Raw genomic sequence first — 20,734 nt, 5'->3', positions numbered from 1 at the left:
TGACGACTTTCATTGATTCAACACGACAAAGTGGGGAAAATTCTTCTATTACCTACATTTTACTACCCTCTTTCCCGAACCGATGTGCGGAGGTGGTCGGATGATGACCCTGTCCCGTAAATATCGGCCCCTAAAACCCGAGCATTGCCGGGCCTCGTTTGAGATGGTGACATGTGCCGGAGAACAAGGTCCTGTGGCATGATACAAGCGTTGTCACACAAACTGTGTGGATGGCACAGATAAACATGCAACATTTCTGATTCTGGCTACCCGACGCTCAACCATGGTATCGATAAAGGAGAATCGAGTCCCTCTAAAAAATAAGCAAACAAGACATTAATCCTCCATGCCCAACCTTCGTGCGGTCAAAGTCTGCTACTCAAATACCTCATTGAACCTGGCTAACAATCTCACTGGCCCGCCCAAGACTTTCCACCATTTGCTGGCACTCCTTCCGCCTCCGAATCGTGTAGTCGCTCTCCTTGAGGAGGTCGTCAAGCTCGCTCTGCCGGTACATGTTCTCGAGAAGCTCTTTCTGCATTTCTTCCTTTGTGAAGCTGACAAGGTTCAGCATGATAGCCTTTGGCACCATGTCGATCATGGTGCGCTTGACAATGTTGAAGTATGAGGAAATCAGCAGCTCTGTACAGCCTTTGTTAGCCCAGTCCATTTATTTGATTCATAGGAATGATGGTACGTACTGATGACTTCGACCTCGATGTTCTCCCGCTCTGACAAAGTGCCAGAGGCCTTGAGAGTGGGCGGTGGGGGCTCCATGGCGGCCGCCTTCTTCTTGTTCTTGGCGGCAAAGAAGCTGCCAAAGAAACCGCTGTTGTTGGAATCACCATCCGCCGAGGCCACAAGTGTTGGGCTGGCGGCTCTGGGCGTGTTCGCCAGAGGCTTGCCCGTCTTGGGGTCCACCTGAACAGGCCTGGAAGGGTTGTGCTTTTCGTTGACAATCGCCATAGCCTTCACAATCATGGTCAGTACGAACGTCATATATCAACAAGATAAGCGACACTTACGCGGTGGCCGTTCAGGAAGTCAGGGTGTCCCGTATTGACGTAACACGCTTCCATGGCGACCAAGTCCTTCACCAACTTGTTGGTCGGCTCCATGGCCTTCTTGAAGAACGAGATAACTACGGCGTGGATCTTCTCCTTCAGTCCTGGGTAGCGGCGGTAGAGCTGCTTGCTAAGCAGGTTCGTAAGAATGCGCACAAGCTCGTCATAGACCAGCGAAGCACACTTCAAGCTTGGCTCTTCCAACCGCTTGATCTGTTGCTTCACAATAAGCTCAAATGCTGTAGTGCCGACAAAGAGTGCTGGGGAGGAGCCAGACGAGTTGTAGAGAATGGTGCGAATGTCGACATCCTTGACATGGTCAAAGGGGTCAACAGCCTTGATACCGTTCGAGTAAAGCTCATGGAAGACAAAGCTGATTCTGGCACCGCCTGACAGCTCATTGCTCGAAAGCTCCGTATTGTTGCCGTCCAAAACCGTTCGCCATTCGTTGGTAAACTCGGTGATAATGTTCAGCACAATGTTGGCGCTGTTGCCCAGCATCGATGGGCCAAGGGACTCGAGCTCCTGTGTGTACTTTTGAAGAGAGTTTGAGATACGGCTCTTAATCTCTGGAAGCGTTTGCTTGATGTGCATCATAAGAATAAGGTTGAGCTTGCGGGCGAGATAGGGTGTGCCGCAGTAAGAGCTCTTGTTACGATAAGCCTTGTGGTTGTCGAAAAAGGCCTTTTCAGCGTCGAGGGCGGCGTTGATGGGCTTCTTGTTGTCAATATCTCTTTGACCACGGTTCACGACGGGGACGTAGCCAAGTCTCAAGGGAATGATGCGGCCCGCAAGAATATCCACCACATCAGTTCCCTCGTCCATCAAATCAACCTTGGTGAGCACACCAATCGTTCTCTGACCTTCGGGGTCCACCTCCCTCGCCAACTTGAGACCATCCGAGTTGGCCAAATCGACGTTGGCAGGCGAGACGGCCAGGATAATGGCGTTTGACTTCTGAATAAACTTGAGGATCATGTCACGAATCTGTCTCTCGATATCTCGCGGCTGATCACCGACAGGCACTCTTGTCAGGCCGGGCAAATCGACCAGGGTAAGGTTCAGGACATTGGGCGAATAGATGCGAAGGTTGATGGGGGCAGGTGAGATGCCGGCATTCCGGCCCACCTTGGCCTCGGTCTCTCGGTTGATCTCCTCGCGGATCTTGTTGAAGTCGTAGAACTTTTGGCCGGGGATGTGCAGGAACTCGCCCCACTCGTCCGTGTTGGCGGCCTTGTCGGTGCTACCGGCAAGCTTCTCATCAACGCCATTAGAGTCAGCCGTCGCAGGCCGGTTGATAAGCTGCAGTACAAGCGGTCGACGAGTGACGATACCGGAACCACGAGGGAGACTGCATCGAAGAATACCGTCAGCTCAACCATGCCAAGAGCGAGAATAGGGGGCTGTCAGGGGGGGCACATACAAGTCACGACCGACGATATTTTCTAATACGGAACTCTTGCCGCTCGACTGACTGCCAACGACGACTATTTGTGGGAGATCGATAGGGTTGTTGACACCAACGGTGGTGAAGACATCTTGAAGCTTGTTGACCAGCCTACATCCGGAGGTTAGTGCCTAACGAACGAAAAGAAGAGCCAAGACAACTGGGCCTGAGAGGGAGCGCGCGCGGGGCGGGGGGCATGGCATACTTGATGAGGCCAGGGTCGGAAATACCGCCGGGGGTGGCCAGCGTTTGTGTGTCGACCGTCATGTTGGTGATATCGCTGTGTGCCAACAGCGGTGGTGTTGATGTGGATGTTGGGTGTCTTTGGGAATCGGGGAAGGTTTGGTCTCGGCGGTGAAGTGGCGGTCACTGAAGGGTATCTATCGCACGCAGTAGGCTCGAGTGGGAGTCGGCTCGAGAATCTCGGGATGGTTGTTTGTGTTGAGATGCACGTTCTCGCCTGCTCGCTCAGGTTTTATATGTGAGGGTGCATATATGTGAAGATGTGTTGGTTGGTGATGCGGCGTATCTTTGACTCGCAAGAAGTCGACTGTTCCATATCGACTTACGTACCCAGCAGCATCCAGCTCCCCTGTGCCACCCACTGGGCCACGAAACAGCGAGACCCACTCGCCCACCCTCAAAGCCTGGCACGTGATTTGAACTTGGATGGAGGGGCAGTTGACAGGGGACCCCGGTCTCAGCGATCAGCCATGACGGCGACACCACTTATACACAGACTTTGTATCAGTGTTAAAGGGTGACTTGTGCGACTATCATGCTGCAAATGCCACCCCAAATTTCATGCTTGAATGAGACATTAAGACTTTTTATTATATTGGGAAATGCTCTCCATACTTGGATAGACTCGGTCAAGGCATTCATGGTCTTTCCAGGGACTTATATCCCTACCAAAAGCAAGGTCTGTTGTTATCTTGATGTCTCTCACTAGCAGTCATTTGAGACTGTGAAGGTGAATGTCCCTCGAAACTCGTAGTCTGTCTTCGAGGTTGAAAGTTGTCAAGTTATCGAAAGGCCTCCATCAACATTGTGGCATGAACCCAGCATTGGCCAACGCCCTAAACGTGAGCAAGTGCTTGCGAATCCGGGTTGCGGCGTGGTCCCGTAGCAAACAGGCAGCCTTCGTCCTTACCAATGGCAGCTGGTGAATGCTGTCACCTCAGTCCCGTTCCAAGCTGCCCCGCATTCAGCACTTCGCCGGAAGCACCCTCGACATCACCATCTCTTCAAAGAAGGTGGTCCCAGGTGTCCAGTGAAAGCTTGCTTACCACCAAACCTGAGATAATTCTACGGAGCTCAACTCGGACATGGCAAGCCCGGAGCCAGCGAAGTCAACGACAGACCGGCCTATCCAGTCCTCCACCTCCAAGCTTCAGCCACATACGAATGATTCACCCCCATTTCACCCCTCCAAATTGACCAAGCCATCGCGCGATAAGACAGCCTTTCACTTATCGCATGCGTCTGTCTGCCTGATTGGGGAAGCTCAGCGTATTGCCCCGCCCGGGAAGGCTCCCATAGTAGATCACGAGCACCTTCCTACTCTCCGGGGCTGCCTGAACCTAAACTTCCCGCTTCTGTCCCTTCCATTTCTTCTTCCTTTCACACTGCCTCCAGGCTATTTATCCACGATACCTGTTTGATTCTTTGAAACGTAAACAAACCTCAGGACCGCTGCGCGACTCTCCAGCTGTCCCCCATTCTATTTCACTCGACTCCCATTGTCTGGCCTCGTTATCCGCCGCCTCTCGCTCTCTTCTCAGCCAGCAACCTTGGAAGAGCACCCAACCTAGTCATCACACAAGAGTCAGCCAGCTAACAAACCATCCAACCCGCCAGTCATAGGCCCGAGCTTTGTCTGACGTGGGAGGGGGACCATTTCACTCCGGTTGCTTCAACCATTCTCTCATTCGATTTCCCCTCCTCTTCGTGCGACTGCACCTGACTTTCCGAGCTCCCCGGTCTCGCCCTCCTCTTATCACCACCTCCAAGCTTGCTCGCTGGCAGAATTGACTTCGACTGTTCTGCAGCCAAAAGCTTGCTCTCTCAACTCCCATTTAAACTCTGGCCACCTTACCCACCCACATACGCCATTCCGTCAAGGCAAAGAGCAAGATGGCGGCCAATTCACGTGCCGAGAGTCTAGGTCTGTCACCTGTTTTTCCTTTTCTTCAATTCAACCAACTAACACTCTGTCTTCATACAGCTCAAATCGATCTCACGGTTGAGAGTTCAGAAAGCAGCACAGCCACAGCCACCACCTACTCTCGGCGACAAATCACCTTGACAGCCTTGAACAACACGATTGCCATCGGTCGTGCCTCCAAGGTCTCTGCCAAAGGGTTCGTTCCTGCCGAAAACAACGCTTGGTTTGACAGCGCTGTTATGTCACGGGACCACGCTGAAATTAGCGTTGATATCGACGAGAAGGTACGGGCTTCGTGGTGACGTTTCAGCTTCTGCCATCGCATGCTTACTGATCACCCATGTAGAAAGTCCAGGTCCGGGACAAGGGTTCTCTGCACGGAACCTATCTCAACGAGCGCGAGAAGCTTGAGAAAGAGCCCAGAGAGCTCAAGGACGGCGACAGGCTCACCTTCGGTCTTCCAGTCGATCGTGGCACTTCGAGATTCATGCCTGTTTCGGTCAAGTTTGGTGTCTCGTTCAACGAGCCCACTAAACAGTACGTCCCATCCTCATTTGCCTCGTCGGCACTGACTGAGACCTTCAGCGTCGGCGACGAATGTGGCTCGAGAACATTTCAGGTCCCGGACGACTCCGAAGTCAGCTCTGATGTTGATGATTATTCTAGCGACAGCAGCATTTATTCTAGCCACTCCGCGACAATGATCCCCCAGACTACTTCAACCTCACCACATTCGCTTCCGCCCAAATTTGTCCCTGGAGTTGAGGTGATCGATCTTACGGAGCCTGAGGCCTCCAGCCAGAGCCATACCTGGACCTCCAAACTGAACGCAGGCTCTTTCAACAATAGCAGCCCCGCCTTCATCGATCTCTCCTCACCTCCGTTGTCCCCCCTTATGTTCCGAGAGGATAGAGATGCCGAGTATGGATCATCTGGTGCTGCGGTTACAAAGAATGTCGGGGGTGACCACCTTGACATTCTGAGCATTTCTGAGCCAGCGGGGCGTGTTCCCATGCAGAGTATTTCGCCCTTGGGGGCTGCTACTTCTCGTTTGACCGAGTTCGCCTCCGCGCTTGGCCAGACTGCCCAATCTTTGGAGGCAATTGAGCAAACCGTCCTCAATTCTGACATGGATTCGAACTATAGTAGCGACCATAGCCTCGACAGTTTGGATCAGGACAACACCAGCGAGTTGAGCGACGCCGAAAGCAACGTCAACTATCCTGAAAATTTCATGGAAGGTGAATACTCGAGCGATGATGACGATGACAGCGGTAGCGATCATGACATGGATGATCAAAGCGACGGGTCAAGCGTTCTCGACGAGGATATGGTGAACTACTCTGAGGATGATGACAATGAGTCTGCCTCTGAGCATCAGAGTATGTCTTTACTTTGCTGTTCCATCAAGCCTACCGATTCAAAGGTTGACATTAAAGCAGGTGTTATTGGCGACCTAGATATCTTTGACTGTGATCAGCCAGCATCTCCCCTTCCACTCTCCCCGATGATGGGCAGACCGACCCTTGTCCATAACCATCACACTGCACCTGTAGTGTCTGATGAGCAAGACGACACTCTGGACCACCCGGCTTCAGACACCGCATCGCCCGTCATTCCTGTCAGCTCGAAGAAGGATGAAGCTGGTGCTAAGAGTACCAATCCCATAGCAATTGAAAAGCTCTTGAATGATCGTCCCGGTGTGGCGCATTCTATGCACCAAGGCCCCCCTCTTCCTGAACTTCGGAAGACTACCCAGCCTAACTCGTGGCCGGCTTCTTTCAAGGGAGATTTTGAGTCTCTGTGTCTGAAATCAGGCAAAGGAGACTTCTGGTCTGCACGAGAAGGGAACAAGGCATATTTCAACAAGACCTCTGGCCAGACCTTCAACAAGGCTGCTTTGGAGACTCAGACTACCGCTCGCCCAGCGTCGTCGGTATATGCTCTCTGCAATGCAATGCCCACCAACCCTCGGTTTGACAACGAGATGCACACGAGAGATCTATCAGGCTTAGATCAACAGGTCTTTTCTAGACTACCTCCCATGGAAACCTCGTTCAACAGCACCGTAACACAGCCGATCTGTTCTGATAGTCTTGATCGCCTACTGTCGAGCTCTGCACGCCGCGGAAATCAGCCAAACGCCTACAAGGAGCAAGCGAAGACTAAGGAGTCTGAGACTGAGAAGACTAAGGAGCCCGAGACTGAGAAGCCCGTGGACCAAAACGCTGAGAATGTGGCGTCGAAGACTAGCGATCTTGAATTTCAGAAGGTCAATGTGCAGTTTACGATCCAGACCGCTGATGAGCCTCAGTCGCTTGTCGAGGCAGAGAAGCTGAAGGCGAATTCTGACTCTGTAAAGCGCAAGAGAAAGGCTGAGGATATGTCGGTAGAAACAGAGGACGACTTGAAGTGGGGCAGTGTGCCAGAGACGGCGGGTGCTGAGGTCCTCAAGGCCGATGGCCTCGAGGAGGCTGCTACAGAGGTTCGTGGCCAGACTGTTGAGTCCTCTATCCAAGTTCTTCGCCCGTTTGAGAGGCCAACAAAGAAAGTTCGGTTGTTCCGTCTCGCAGAGCGCGTAGGGATTGCGGCTATTGGCGGAGCCATGGTGATGGGCACTCTGATTTATACGGCACCTACCTTTGCTTGAGCAAGTTTTATGTTGTATTGGTTTTCCTGTTTGCTTTTCTATTTTTTGGGCGGGTGGTCCTGTATTCATTTCGGTTTTAATATGGCTTGGCAAACGTGCAGTTTGGTTGGGAATGGGAGAGGAGTCTGACGGATCGGCGCGGGAGCACTGTGGTCATATGAGATCATGCCTGGTTTTCTCTCTTTCTTTTCTATCTTTTCGCGTTATGACATGAGCATAGGTGGGCAACCGACGGGACAGGATGAACTGGGACAGTCCGGGACGGCCTGGGACCCTTGAACAACAGACAAGAACTTGGCACAAAGGCAAAAAAGAGTATGAGGGGTTGAACTGGAACTGGGCAATAATGGATTTCTTGTTTTTCACCTCTTTGTTCTCGGCACGCCAATCAGACAGAAAGAAGGAAATAGATATGTGCATCTTACGCCCTACACGACAGTCTCTTGGACATGGGCATACCAAAGGCCGAATGGTTGCGTGGGTTTGCCTCGTTCTTTACCACCGCGGGGTGTCGGCCATAGTGGTCAATATCGTTCTTTTTTGCGTCATTGCTTTGCTTTTCATTGGGCTTATGGATCAGTCAGATATGACAAGACCGATGCTTTTAGGTGGTTAGTGGTCGGGAATGACGAGGATTCCAACTAAAGAGCCAATGGTTACAGCCAATTTCTGTTAGGTAGTGTAAGGTATTCATTAAACACATATTTTTTATGGAGATGCTAGGTGTAATGTCTGGGTGTGTAGCGACATCTACTTCACACACTTCCAGATCAGATATGGATGCTGGTAAAAAGGGCTGCTGGGAGTGAGCTGTGCAAAAAGCGTGGAGGCTGTCACTGATTTCCGTTTCAACAAAATCACACTATTTGTGGCCAGCTTTGCGGTTCTGTGCTCGTGAGAAGATATGTTAAGAATTGTTTTTATAAGCATCGTATAGAATAGCCAACATCAACAAAAAGAAGCATTACAGTTTAACAGTCTAGTAAATTATTTTTCTATGTTGTTATTGTGTTTTGTATTCGTCAAAATTAATATGTATAACGTCTGAGACTGGTCCAAAAAACCAAACTATATCCAGTACGCCAACGCCAACCCCCCCTTCTCCTGTCCTCGACCAACCCTACCACAATCCAACCTTTTTGTGATCCCAAACTCCTTTTCCTTCTGAAAAGACAATCTCATACGTTGTTAATCATCCCGTTTGTATCATAAAGCATCATTCATAACTCCATCCCGGCAAACCGTCTGTATTTCCTCCCTCGCTCGTCAAGGTGAAATGACGGGGGTATCACACTTCGTAACTTCCTGACCTCTAATAAATAATGGCTATCAAAATCATGAGAACATAATCCAACTCTTTCATTTCGTATCCGTCGTTTTCCCCACGATTTCCTTCATAAAGACATAAGTCATAGCTCTGAGTTTTCATCAACATTTCACTCATCCCCCTTAACATCAACAGGAACCTACCTCCCCCACCCAGGACGGGGGTTATAAAGCAGCCCTGTCCACCTCTGGTATCTCGGATGCCTGGGCGCCTCGAGGAGGTGCCAGTCCAAGTAGTTGTTGACGGTGAAGTCGAGGGTGCCGCAGTCCACGTCCTCCCACTTGATGGCGTCTTAGTTCATCTTGTCCCACTTGATCTTGTTGGCGTCAATGTGCTCGCCGACGTCGTCGAGGATGTCGACCTACTCGCCGAGGTTGCCGGGGCGGTAATAGCGGTGGCGGCGGTATCGGTAGAGGTTGTCGTTATCGCCGTTGTAGGTGTTTTCACCGCCGCTGCTGAAGCCCTCTTGTTCTTGCTCCTTGGCTGGGATGGTGGGGACCGCGGAGGGCTTGGGCTTAGGGGAGGGCTTGACCACGACGACCTCCTCCTCCTCCCCCTGCCTCCGCGCCTCCTTCTTCCACTTTTTCGCACCACGAGGGTAGACAGGGCTGACACCGTCACCCAGACTGCACATGAGGTGGTCCTCGTCGGTGGCCTTGGTCTGCACCTCGTCGGGGTAGGTGTACTCGTTCCCGCAGGAGAAGACGTCGCAGCCCGAGGTGACGCTGGCCGACTTCCTGGGCCACATCATCTTGACGCCGCTGGTGTCGCGGTCGTTGACGATGGCGGAGACGTCAAAGAAGGTCAGGCCCATGTAGCCGTTGAAGGTGACCTCGCCCAGCATGCCGGGGATCCAAGGTTTGCCGTCGGTGACGGACCACCAGTTGCCGATCCAGCCGTGGGGGAAGGACTGGGTGACCTCTTGGTGGGCGGGGACGCGGAGGGGCTTGATTTCCTTGTGGGGGACGCTGGGGGTGAAGACGATGGTGCGGTGCTTGTTGTCTTGGTTGATGAAGGTGACCTTGGGCTCGGCGAGGGCGGAGCCGATCCAGGCCAGGGCCAGCGTCATTGTGCTGAAGAGCCTCATGGTGGCGGATGGACGGGCGTGGTAGGGGGTTGAGTGTCAGAGAGAGAAGAAGTCAGGAGACCTCCTTGGGAAGAATATTTTTTCTGCTTGGATGAGAATTGACAAGATTTTAAAGTAAGCCCTGAATACCAGCAAAAGCTAGATCATAAAAAGTTGGCAGCCACGTCGAGTAGGAATTATTCAGAGTGAATGGTTTGAGGGGGCCTCACTCTACACTCGTGGAGCAACCGAGCAGGAGAGGTAGGGAAGGAGAAATCTCAACAGCACTCGCAAAGACTCGAGGTGAGGTAACAGACACACTTATATACCATTTCCGAGGCTTCTTGAGCAAACCCACAGATAACCCAGCCATTTCCCCTCCCCGCTCGACTGCCGAAGAAAAGCAATTGTTCTCGCATCGCGGTGTGAAAGGGGGCGTCCCCAGTGCAGACCACCCGCCATCACATTCGTAAGCTTCTGGTGTTTGATCATGGAGGCAGGCTGTCCGTGGATGTACACTGTATGCAAAGTCAGCCAACTTTTCAGTTCCAACTTCTCGCAAGGCTGCCTATCGCAGAGGAGCAGAAAGGTGTTCCTGAAAGCTAACACCCGGAGATCTTCCCCCTTCTCGGGAGGTTAGGCGGTACGCCCACACCAAGACAGCAGCAGAGCACAGAGATAAGAGACACACACACCTCCAACTTTGGATCAGTTGTGGTGTGGCTGCGTGGTGGTTGGGGGAACTATGTAAGGTGGAGAGCCCAGTCTCCCCTGACTGGGCGGTTCTATCCGTGGTGCAGACGGACTAGGTCCAGGAACGCCTCATCCACCATTGGTGTGCCTGGTTGCATGGAACATTGAATGTATGCACATGGCAGCCCACGCACGCCTTGAGGGGTAGGTATGGTCGTGTTCAGCTCTTACAGGTCGAGGCGGCTGGTAATGGCTGGCACACAGGTCGGAACTCGCATCGTCACGCCATGTGAAGAAGTCAATTCCGCGGTCCAGATCTGGAGATATGTTTGATAAACCGACGCTGGGAGGGTGGAGCTCGGCGAGCGGCACCGGCGGCGGAAAGTACTGCAGCCTTGTCGGTATTGTTAGGTTGTGGTACATGTTGTAGATAAGAAACAGCCACACAGACTAGTGATTGCGAAAAACTGCTTGCTCAAACCCCAAGTATCGATCATAGATGCTGGTTTTCATTTCACGCAAAGCTTCCTCGTACCAAGTCACAACAAGAACATGTTCCAGAGCTGGAGTTCAGCCCTGCCACCCGTACACTAAATCTGATCTCGCCAAGGCGGCTCCGGGAATTTAATCGCGGGATGTGACACCGAGAGACAGGGGCTTGTATTCATAGAAGGCCCCACGAGGACGGCGATGCTAAGCTTGAGGTTGGCTGAGTTCAACTACATGGGAGAATTGGGTATCACCTTGTACCCACACTCCCGTCTTGAGCTGGTTTGCAAGCATTGATGATGTTCTCTTGGTCATCATGACTGTACGTAGGACAGGGCAGGATGTCTCACCCCGAGACGAAGCTTATACGCAACGCGAGAACCGCATGTCTTGTGAAGATCCGGGGGGTAAGCGAAGGTCGGAATCGCAACAAAAGGAGTGAAGGCAACGGAAAACCAACTGCCAACACGCAAGCGGAGACACCGAGCACCAACATTTGCCAGTCACCAGTTTCATGTTTGTGACCATCATCATAGTGAAGCACAGGTGTACCTAGAGAAGAAGCTGGAAAGCTATGCCATTAAAAGAGGGTATCGAATTGCGTTGTTTATCGAACTCATCGTGTGGCTCAACCAACCGTCGATAGTGATGGAAACAATGATGCTTACATCTACACTCGCATACAGACTCACCGCCACGAAGTCCTCCTCATACTCAGATCATCCTCCAGTTGCGAATACCATTCTCCCTCTTCCTCTCGGTTTGCGCCTCTCAGACCCGGTCCAGACCTCACAATCGCAGGCTGTCGAGGATCACGACGCGCAAATCTCGTGTTGTCTCTCATCCTCAAACCTTCCACAAACTCCAGGAACTTCTGATGCGACAACTGCTGCCTCTAGCTCTCCATCATACTCGTCTGTTCCATCCTCGACCTCGCTTCCCGTATCAGCGCCTTGGCTTCCTCCACCTCAACGCCATCCTGGCAAAGCTCCGTCGCGAGACGATTCGCCGTCTCGTAGTCCTCCACCCTCATGGCATATTTCGCCAACCACATCCGGGCCTTGCTCGTTGCCACCGTAACCCCTGTCCCCTCACCAGCCGCTACCCTTTCCCCTCCGCCTTCCCCATCATCTGAGCCCGGGCTATCAGCGCGGACGCCGATGGAATCTCCTAGACCTGGTCCTTGATCATTGGTAACCCCGCCATCCTCCTGTGCAACGCACAACTCCATGTACGCCTTGGCCTCCTCTTCTTCCTCCATCCGATCATACATTGCCCCTATTTGCAGCAGGACCTCAGGATCCATCTGCGTCATCCGATCGATCGTCCCTGTGCTTCCAAAGCTACTTGCTGACGAATCGTAGTAGGAATCCGCAAGCAGAGCTCTCTTGAGCGCCTTGATGCCGTCTTTGTCGCGGCCCATCTTTTGCAAGCACGAACCCACCGCCTGCCACATCTTGCCGTCCCAGGGACGCAGACCAGCGGCCTTCTTGTAGTACCATAGTGCATACGCGTGCATTTCGAGTACTTCATATGTCTGGCCAAGGCCGTACCAGGCGCGGTAGTCCCTCCGGTTGACGTCTACCGCTCTTCGGTAGGATTCGATGGCTGCGTGAGTATTCTTCAACTCTACATACTCATGCCCCATGAGTGTCCACGCGGAAAGACATGAGCGGTCCAACATGAGCGCCCGGCGGAAATAGTGGACTGCTTTGTCGTGGCAAGATAGTAGAGAGTAGTAATTACCAATGACGACGCAAGACTCTGGACGAAACGTATCAATGCTAGAGCATAGATGGGCCAAAAAGGCCAGCTTTGGTCGGAGGTTCAAAACATATAAAATGTTTGAATAATGGTCCAGTGCATCTATCCTCTGGGGATGAAGTCCAAGTAGCTGACTGAATTCTTGCTCGGCTGCTACAAGATCTTTCGAGTGATAATATAGCAGTGCTTTGTCGGTTAGAAGGAACGATGATGTTGGGAACACGACCAGCAAGTCGTTCAGAGCACTGGCGATCTCACCGCCTTGTTGGTAAAGGTTGATCGAAGCATGGGCGTGAAAGATGAAAGACATGATGTTCTGGGGTAGCTTTGGTGTTACTTCGTTCAGCTGTTCAACTCTGGTGATGAGGTTGGTGATCTCCATCCAGGCACCCCAGTTCCACGGAAATAGTTGCACACTTTCAACCAAATACTGCAAACCAGCCCTGTCGTTCTTCTCCTTCACCAAAACCATGCCGTAGAGATACTCAAGGAAGCCCTGGCTGGGCGCAACATCGCCTCCCTCCGACTTTCGCTGGTCGAACCACTTTGTGAGGAACCGACTGACCACGGCCAGCTGTTTGTTCGTAATCGTCCCCAAGTCTTGCGGCCCCATGATCATTTCAGATTCCTCCTCCTTTCGCTTCTCGCCCGAGATCATTTTGGCATACAGCGCGAGAAATAAGCTTTTTTGGCTGATCTGAGGTAAAGCTCTCTCCGAAGGTAGAACAACCGAAGGCCTCTGCTTTTCTCTCCCTCCCGTAGTGGTGGCATCGTCTACTTTTGTCCCCAACATCTCTGCCAATGAAGACTCGGGAAGGAATACGGCGGCACATCTGTCGAACTCCTTGCAGTCGAATAACGATTTGGCGAGAAGGTAACGGCTGAGCTCCTTGGCTTCGAGAGCTGCTTCGGCAGGATCATGATTTGGTGTGAAAGCGGGATGAATGTAAGACGATGGTAAGTCTTGCGTTGCTTTAAAGTCGGCAGCAGATGGTTGAGGAAGCGCATCGAGGAGTTCGGCCGCCCTATGTACACCGAGTGTTAGTTGATGAAGTGTTTAAAAAGGTAGCCATGATGGACCAAATACCATTTGGCAGCGTGGTAAAGACATCTTTCGGAGCATTTTACTACTGCTATTTGCAGCGTATCTCGTAGTTGCAAAGCATCCTTTGCAGAGAGGCCCATGGTGGTGGCTTTGTGGTTGTGGTGCAACCCCTCCAGTGACGAGGGTGTTGTTAAATGGTCTTGTCTTGGCTAGGATGTACCAAAACAATAGCTCCAATGGGGAGAGGAGATCTGTTTGATATCGGTCCCAAAACGGCGGTCAACCAGGCGTTTGTCAATCAAGCATAACGGCGGCCAAATATCTAAAGCCAAAAATGCAATCGTGGATATCGTCGCAACATATGGGTGACAGCATGTCAATGACGAAACCCCCAACAGGAACGCGTCTGTCTTCGGTCCACCGCGACAGACAGCGCCAAGACATTTTCCCCTGTCCTGTCCCTGCTCCCTTGGAAATCTGCCAGCCCCACTTCCCGCCGCCAGCACGACAGCCAGCCAGTAAAACAGCTCACCGCCTGCTCGAATGAGCCATCAGGGCTCTCTTATCGCCATAATCGCAGCTCCCCACAATAAAGGGGGGCAAGGAGGGGTCGTGAAATTGGGGAGAAACCGCCGAGTACGTAACGACCCAGTTGTTGATATCCACCTTTGTCACTTGTGGTACCTGATCGGTAGAATCGCCTTGTCACTTGTTATTGTTCTCCCGTGTTACCCAAACAGGCAGTAAATCGGCAACTGCCCGCCCCTTTCCCCTTCGCTTGTAATTTATATGTAAGGAAACACACCCCCCGCACCTCTCCCGCTGCTTTGCTTTCCCCAAACCCCTATCTTCTCCAACCTTCCGAATAGCGGCCCAAGCTGACCGACGGTGAACACTTCGTCTCTTCAGAGAACCCCAGACAAGATGGCTGCGCCGCAAAAGACCACTCTCCAGGAATTCGAGTCCGTCTTCCCCAAGCTCGAGGAGGTTCTACTCGAGCATGCCAAGTCGTACAATCTCCCCGAGAAGGAGCTCGCTTGGTACAAGAAGGTAGGCCTCCCGTTTTATGTATCAAGCTGGCCGAAGTAAACAAGACTAACATGCATTTCCTCCCAGTCCCTCGAGATCAATACCGTCGGCGGCAAGTGCAACCGCGGCATGTCGGTCCCCGACTCCGTCTCCCTCCTCCTCGGCCGCCCCCTCACCGAAGATGAGTACTTCAAGTCGGCCACCCTCGGCTGGATGACCGAGCTCCTCCAGGCCTTCTTCCTCGTCTCGGACGACATCATGGACTCGTCCATCACCCGCCGCGGCAAGCCCTGCTGGTACCGCCACGAGGGCGTCGGCATGGTCGCCATCAACGACGCTTTCATGCTCGAGGCGGCCATCTACGCCCTCCTCAAGAAGTACTTCCGCGACCACCCCCGCTACGTCGACCTCCTCGAGCTCTTCCACGAGGTCACCTTCCAGACCGAGATGGGCCAGCTCTGCGACCTCCTCACCGCCCCCGAGGACGTCGTCAACCTCGACAACTTCTCCATGGAGAAGTACCGCTTCATCGTCATCTACAAGACGGCCTATTACTCCTTCTACCTCCCCGTCGCTCTCTCTTTGCTCCTCCTCGACATCGCCACCCCCGCCAACCTCAAGCAGGCCGAGTCCATCCTCATCCCTCTGGGTGAGTACTTCCAGATCCAGGACGACTACCTCGACAACTTTGGACTTCCCGAGCACATTGGCAAGATCGGCACCGATATCATGGACAACAAGTGCTCCTGGCTCGTAAACCAGGCTCTTGCCATTGTCACCCCCGACCAGCGCAAGATCCTCGAGGAGAACTACGGCCGCAAGGACAAGGCCAAGGAGACGGTCATCAAGAAGCTGTATGACGATCTCAAGCTTGAGCAGCGCTACCAGGATTATGAGGAGAAGTTTGTCACTGAGATCCGGGAGCGGATCGGCCAGATTGATGAGGCTGAGGGGCTCAAGAAGAGCGTGTTTGAAGCTTTCTTGGCGAAGATTTACAAGCGCAGCAAATAAATGCCTGGTTTCTGTGGAGGAGGACTTCATAAGAAGGGGGCTGCAATAAAAAGCGAGCGTCGTTGGGATTTCCTTCCCATAGCTATAGAAGGCCATCTCGGGTTGCAACCCTTGACATGAAAAAAGAATAATAAATCAGAATAGTAAAGCAATACACCTAACCTAATCATATAAACACATGGATGACACTCCAATAACTGAAACAGTGAAGTAAGAAGTTGATGGTCTAAGTCCTTGTCTATGTATTCGATGTATTCTATGTTTGTATATGTGCATGTTTCATTTACACGATGTCCCAGAAGCCATGCTATGGATTTGATAGCCGCTTTTAAAGCTGCCAAACTCTGAAAGGACAATAACCCAACAAGAAGAAACTCCAAACGACCAAGAACACACACATAATAAAGCACAGCAGAACAATTACAAAACAAGGTCAATACAAAAAACATCTCTTTCCGCTTGTTCATTTAACTCCCCCAACAACCTCTGAGCTACACAGAGACAGACCTGCACCTTCATAACTTTCTTCCTTTCCTCTCCCCTTCCACCCGCTATTAAACAAAACTATGTTTGACTTTTTTGCTTTTCCCAGACCAAATTTCATAAACACATGACAGACACACAACAACAGAACATCAGAAAGAAAAAAACCGAAGTAATCGCGTGTGAACACATAAAACATCCCATCAGTAGATAACCACCAAAAACACTCCAAGTCAGAGAGATAACCAGCAAAAGACCAATACAAAGTCCCAACTCTCGAATTAAACCAGAGAAATAAAAACAAAACAAAAAGACCGGCTTGTTCAAAGCTAAAATAACTCCCAAAATCAACCAAAACATCACCCACCCCCTCTGTCCTGTCCGTTAACAGACCTGTATCTGCTCCCTGTGTCATCAATCCCAATGGGTATCATGCGTAGTTGTAGTATGTCCTGTAGACCTGGAAGTCCAAAATTACTGAGGTTGACTCCCACCACTCGTGGTTCTCAACCTCCCCATCCGAGTCCCCTCCTGCTGCTGCTTCTGCAACTCCTTCTGTTGCTGCAAAACATATTGCATGACTCTCGGATCTGGCTGCGTTCCCAGCCCATTATTATCCACGAACCCACCACCACCGCCCTGCCCAGCAAGCGACATCCCCCTTTGCCTTCCATAGTCCCCTCCTGGTGGGTAGCCGCCTCCACTCCTCATCGTATCACCAGTGCCCGGCCTTATCCCTCCACCACTACTTCTCACCGTCCCCCTTCTTCCCAACACCATGCTATTTTGCAGCCCAGCACTAGTCCCAGGCCTCATGCCCAGCTGCTGCTGCTGCTGCTGTTGTTGTCTCTGCATCATCAAAGCCTGCTGCTCGCTCCGATGAATCAACGCCTTGGGGGGCTGCTCAATCTTCGCCGCGCCCGAAACCAACACCGGCCCGGTAGCCAAATCAACCAATGGTCTCCCATCCTGAGGCTTCACCGCCCGTCCTTTATTCTCCCTCGACCACTGCGGCGCCTCCTGAAATTCGGGGGTCAAATCAAGGAGGGGTTGAGGCTGCTGCCTCATCGGTCGACGGGGCTGTGGGTTCGACGCTGGCTGGTTAAACTGCTGCTGTTGAGGAAGCGGTACCGGATGACCAACACCACCACCACTACCCAAACTGTTACCATGTGATCTCCGCTGAGACACTGACCGTCCAAGACCGCCCATCATTCGAGATCCTGCACTCGTACTAGGGCGCCGTTGTATCAAAATCTGAGGTGGCATCGACTGCTGATGATATAGCTGCTGCTGCTGCTGCTGTTGTTGTTGTTGTTGCTGCTGCTCAATAAGACTGCGTTGCTGTCTTGAATGCTCCGCCGCAGAAGCAAACCAACCAACTTGCTCGTTTCTCCCTCTAGCGGCCGTGCTAGTACTAGGAATGGCGTCCCTAGGAATCGACCGAACAGAATCTGGGCTTTGCGGTCGCCGGTCTGTAGCTGAAACAGTCCTCGGGTGGTCGACAAAACAACTACCGCTCCCACCACTCTCGCCCGCCGCCGGGGTGGGGGGAAATGCTCGCCTACCACCAGCACCTGCTGTTCCGGCTACCGTTGCCGACTTGGACTCCAGCTGCTGCTTTCGCTCTTCATATGCCGCGCCAAGCAGCGAGTTTTCGGGAAAAGCGGCAGCAGCAGATGGATCATTCCTCTCGGCGCCGTCAACCAGCGTCCAATCCTTGCCAAAATCGTCGATTGACTTGTTGAACCGGTCGAGATCGATCAGCGGTTTAAACGCTCCAATGGTGTAAGGCGATTCGTCCACTGATATCCTTGTTTTGTGCCCGTTTCCTAATCCAACCTCCTTCACCGTCCTCCTTGGCTCGGCTGCCACGGTCATGATTTGTGGTGGTTTTTCGGGCTCGGGCTCTCTCAGCAGACTCTTGGCCAGGTGCCAGTTCCTCCAGGCCTGTACGTGACTCTGAAACCTTCTGATAATCTCCTTGTCTTCGGCAGAGACATACTGCACATACTTGTCCGTGTTTTCAAACGTGTTGATTCTCTCCTGACTCTTCATGGCGATGACGTTTCTTTTTGGTGGTTTCAGGTGTCTCCTCAGCTGAGCTTCCGTCGGGTGGTACATATCGTAATCTGAGAGATGGCATATAGCCACAACGTCCTTGTCGCCACGTTTTGGGTTGCTAGATTTCGAAGCAATCATTCTCCCGTCCTCATATAGTATGATATACCGCTTCACCCATTTGAATTTCGGACCTGGGCCCCGATAGTACATGAACAAACAAAAGCCCGGTGGTGCCTCGCGAGTCTGGGGCGCACCTTCGAGATCCAGCTTCAAGCCGTGTGGTGGGCCATCATGAGACAGGGCGAGTGTGTTTTTCGAGTCTGGGCCCCAAGTGTCCATCACATGGCGCAGTCGCTCCTGTCGCCGCAGTGGTCTTTCGAGGCCGAAAGCATTGTACTGTTCAATCAGGACACCAGACGATAATTCTGCCAACTGCTCCAGAGACTTCAGCTCCACGAGTACATCGTGTGCTGTGGTTTCGCGACTAATGGCAACATCCACAAAGTCGTTCTTACACAAAATGGTGAGCGACTGCATAAAAACCTGTTAGTGAACCCTTCCCCGGAAGTGTGATGTCACATTGGCCCACTTACATCTCGTGCGCCAGTGCTCGTCTGTCCACCTGCCTTGATGTAATGTCGAGGCATGATTTTCTGAGCTGGGGATTGGCTGCCAGCGGTTTGGCTGGTGATGTCTTTCTCCTTGTCCTTTGATGAAAAAAACGACCACTGGGAAAAGGAGGAATTGGGTGAGACGGGCGAAGCGGTTTTCTGTGAGGTGGTTGGAGTGGAATCCGGAGAGGTAGGAGGCGAGGTCTTGGACTTGCGTCGTCGACGGTCGGAGGAAAAAAACTTGTCCAGCATCGGACTGAATCCCATGGGGGACGTTGCTGAAAGGGGCGTGAGCGGCGGTACCGCGGATAGCTGCAGGTGCTGGTGCGCCTGCTGTTGGACGTCGCAGTCTGACTTCCGCTGTTCGGCAAGGGTCCCGTTCGTTTCGGCTTCCAGCCGTGCCACCTCGTGCTCCCCGCGGACAAACTGCGGCGTCTCGTGCCTGCGCCGTGTTTCGTGCTGCTGGTGTTGCTGCTGGTTGATGTTGATGTCTGACAAAGGTGACGATGGTTGAAGTTGTTGGGACGGTTGGGACGATGGTGACGGTAGTGACGGTAGTGGTTTGCTCCGGACATCAATCTTCTTATTACTATTACCATTACCATTAACCGGGTCTGGGAGGGTGATGGCAGGTGCAGGTGATGGGCGGGACAAGCAAGCAAGCTTCTCGGTAAGGTTGTCGTGCGGCGTGTGCCCCGCCAGCCTGAACTTATTATTCACGTCATCGGCACCGACGAGTCTGGGTTGAGCACGATTCCCCCCGTCCTTTCTCAACGACAGGGGCTGCGGCAGCAGGAGAGGCTGAAGAGGCGGGAGCTCGAACGATGGGTTGAAGGCAGTTCCAGTCGTCCGTCTTGCAGTTTCTCTGCTTCCAGGTCCCTTCTCAACAGCCAATGGCAGTATCTCCCGCATCTCCTCCAGCAGCGACGAGAGCGAGCGAGACCGTCTCCTGCCCCCTCCCCTTCCCCTTCTCACCCCCCAGCTGTTTGTGGTACTGGTGCTGGTGCTGGTGCTGCTCTCGGTTGCCATGCTGCTGCTAGTTGTGCTAGCGGGCAGCCAGCCATCTTCTACTGCAAGCCTGGCCGCCCAAACATTCCCCGTCTTGCCTGTCAGGGCATGGCGTCTGCTGCCTTTGAGTGTTGGTGAGAAGTGGATGGCGTTGGTCTGGTTGGTGGCTGCCATGGCCGGCTTCCTTGGCACCTGTCTGCTCAGGTGGCGTGGATGCTTGGCGGTCCGTTACTCTGTGCTTGCCAGGTTTCGGGGGGGCCGGCGGCGGCCGAGGTGTCGCGATCAGTGGGGACTCAGCGGTTCAGGGGTCCTGCCACAGGGGTCCGGGGCTGCTGCTGGAGATAGCCGACGCCAACCACGTCGTCGGGTTGCCTGAGATCGATCGGAAGGGTTTCCAGGCTATGTATGTGGTGCAGGCTGCAGAGCTAATCTTTTCGTTTTTAGGGGACAAGATCCAAGCAGAAAGAGAGAGAAGGAAGGGATCTGATCCGGAAATGATTAAGTAGTCACAAAGCAAACCACCTCTCCCTTCATCTCGATATACAGAGCTTTTCACGGGTACAAACATGTCCCTACCTTTGCGCGGAATTTGCACTGCTCCTTCAAACGCGGAAATCCACGCAAACTTGCATTCGTCACGGCCTTCGGCAATATGACGCTATACGGTATCCAGTATGGATTCGCCGAACCACTCACTGATCACTGTCTTTTAAGGTTGCAAAGGGTGGGAAGCAAGGGTCGCTCAGGGCTCTATCTCGATTCTCAAGTCATAACATCATCACATACCAACCCCTGAGCACACCTCCCGCTCGCCGC

At 52.6% G+C, this 20,734-nt stretch overlaps 7 protein-coding genes across 7 annotated transcripts; 2 read left to right on the top strand and 5 right to left on the bottom strand.

The window, feature by feature from the left end:
- Positions 1-388: 388 nt before the first annotated feature.
- Positions 389-3,147, bottom strand: VPS1 (vacuolar protein sorting-associated protein 1; the record flags this gene model as incomplete). Its single annotated transcript, XM_062876802.1, has 5 exons — positions 2,717-3,147; positions 2,488-2,622; positions 1,026-2,415; positions 702-969; positions 389-642 (listed from the first exon to the last, which is right to left on the bottom strand). Exons 1-5 carry the CDS (start codon positions 2,776-2,778, stop codon positions 389-391), a joined length of 2,109 nt encoding a protein of 702 aa, XP_062735434.1. The 5' UTR covers positions 2,779-3,147.
- Positions 3,148-3,574: 427 nt separating this feature from the next.
- On the top strand, positions 3,575-8,043 carry QC761_210650 (uncharacterized protein). Its single transcript, XM_062876801.1, has 4 exons — positions 3,575-4,678; positions 4,739-4,962; positions 5,025-6,060; positions 6,121-8,043. The coding sequence occupies exons 1-4, from the start codon at positions 4,648-4,650 to the stop codon at positions 7,326-7,328; spliced, it is 2,499 nt and encodes an 832-aa protein (XP_062735433.1). The 5' UTR covers positions 3,575-4,647; the 3' UTR covers positions 7,329-8,043.
- Positions 8,044-9,016: 973 nt separating this feature from the next.
- Positions 9,017-9,742, bottom strand: QC761_210640 (uncharacterized protein; the record flags this gene model as incomplete). Its single annotated transcript, XM_062876800.1, has 1 exon — positions 9,017-9,742. One exon carries the CDS (start codon positions 9,740-9,742, stop codon positions 9,017-9,019), a length of 726 nt encoding a protein of 241 aa, XP_062735432.1.
- A 467-nt stretch (positions 9,743-10,209) lies between these two features.
- QC761_0042970 (uncharacterized protein) lies at positions 10,210-10,837 on the bottom strand (the record flags this gene model as incomplete). Its single annotated transcript, XM_062872379.1, has 2 exons — positions 10,210-10,239; positions 10,646-10,837. 2 exons carry the CDS (start codon positions 10,835-10,837, stop codon positions 10,210-10,212), a joined length of 222 nt encoding a protein of 73 aa, XP_062735431.1.
- A 630-nt stretch (positions 10,838-11,467) lies between these two features.
- Positions 11,468-14,162, bottom strand: cut23 (Anaphase-promoting complex subunit 8). Its single transcript, XM_062876799.1, has 2 exons — positions 13,755-14,162; positions 11,468-13,692 (listed from the first exon to the last, which is right to left on the bottom strand). The coding sequence occupies exons 1-2, from the start codon at positions 13,850-13,852 to the stop codon at positions 11,799-11,801; spliced, it is 1,992 nt and encodes a 663-aa protein (XP_062735430.1). The 5' UTR covers positions 13,853-14,162; the 3' UTR covers positions 11,468-11,798.
- Positions 14,135-15,963, top strand: QC761_210620 (uncharacterized protein). The gene is made up of 3 exons (XM_062876798.1): positions 14,135-14,503; positions 14,622-14,762; positions 14,829-15,963. Exons 2-3 carry the CDS (start codon positions 14,637-14,639, stop codon positions 15,750-15,752), a joined length of 1,050 nt encoding a protein of 349 aa, XP_062735429.1. The 5' UTR covers positions 14,135-14,503; positions 14,622-14,636; the 3' UTR covers positions 15,753-15,963.
- Positions 15,964-16,203: 240 nt separating this feature from the next.
- On the bottom strand, positions 16,204-20,092 carry QC761_210610 (uncharacterized protein; the record flags this gene model as incomplete). The annotated part of the gene is made up of 2 exons (XM_062876797.1): positions 16,204-18,830; positions 18,893-20,092. 2 exons carry the CDS (start codon positions 20,090-20,092, stop codon positions 16,710-16,712), a joined length of 3,321 nt encoding a protein of 1,106 aa, XP_062735428.1. The 3' UTR covers positions 16,204-16,709.
- Positions 20,093-20,734: the final 642 nt, after the last annotated feature.

This window comes from Podospora bellae-mahoneyi, chromosome 2 (assembly GCF_035222275.1).
Source record: "Podospora bellae-mahoneyi strain CBS 112042 chromosome 2, whole genome shotgun sequence".
NCBI classification, from domain to species: Eukaryota; Fungi; Ascomycota; class Sordariomycetes; order Sordariales; family Podosporaceae; genus Podospora; species Podospora bellae-mahoneyi.
Note: the sequence above shows the minus strand (reverse complement) of the source record. Positions and strands in the feature narration are given on the sequence as shown.

Bases quoted from the DNA above. Each gene is read 5' to 3' on its own strand.
- QC761_210650 (XM_062876801.1), top strand. From the start codon at position 4,648: ATGGCGGCCAATTCACGTGCCGAGAGTCTAG. The intron at 4,963-5,024 runs GTACGGGCTTCG...TCACCCATGTAG, and splicing joins GCGTTGATATCGACGAGAAG to AAAGTCCAGGTCCGGGACAA. The intron at 6,061-6,120 runs GTATGTCTTTAC...ACATTAAAGCAG, and splicing joins GTCTGCCTCTGAGCATCAGA to GTGTTATTGGCGACCTAGAT.
- cut23 (XM_062876799.1), bottom strand. From the start codon at position 13,852: ATGGGCCTCTCTGCAAAGGATGCTTTGCAACTACGAGATACGCTGCAA. The intron at 13,693-13,754 runs GTATTTGGTCCA...CGGTGTACATAG, and splicing joins CTTTACCACGCTGCCAAATG to GGCGGCCGAACTCCTCGATG.
- QC761_210620 (XM_062876798.1), top strand. From the start codon at position 14,637: ATGGCTGCGCCGCAAAAGACCACTCTCCAGGAATTCGAGTCCGTCTTC. The intron at 14,763-14,828 runs GTAGGCCTCCCG...ATTTCCTCCCAG, and splicing joins AGCTCGCTTGGTACAAGAAG to TCCCTCGAGATCAATACCGT.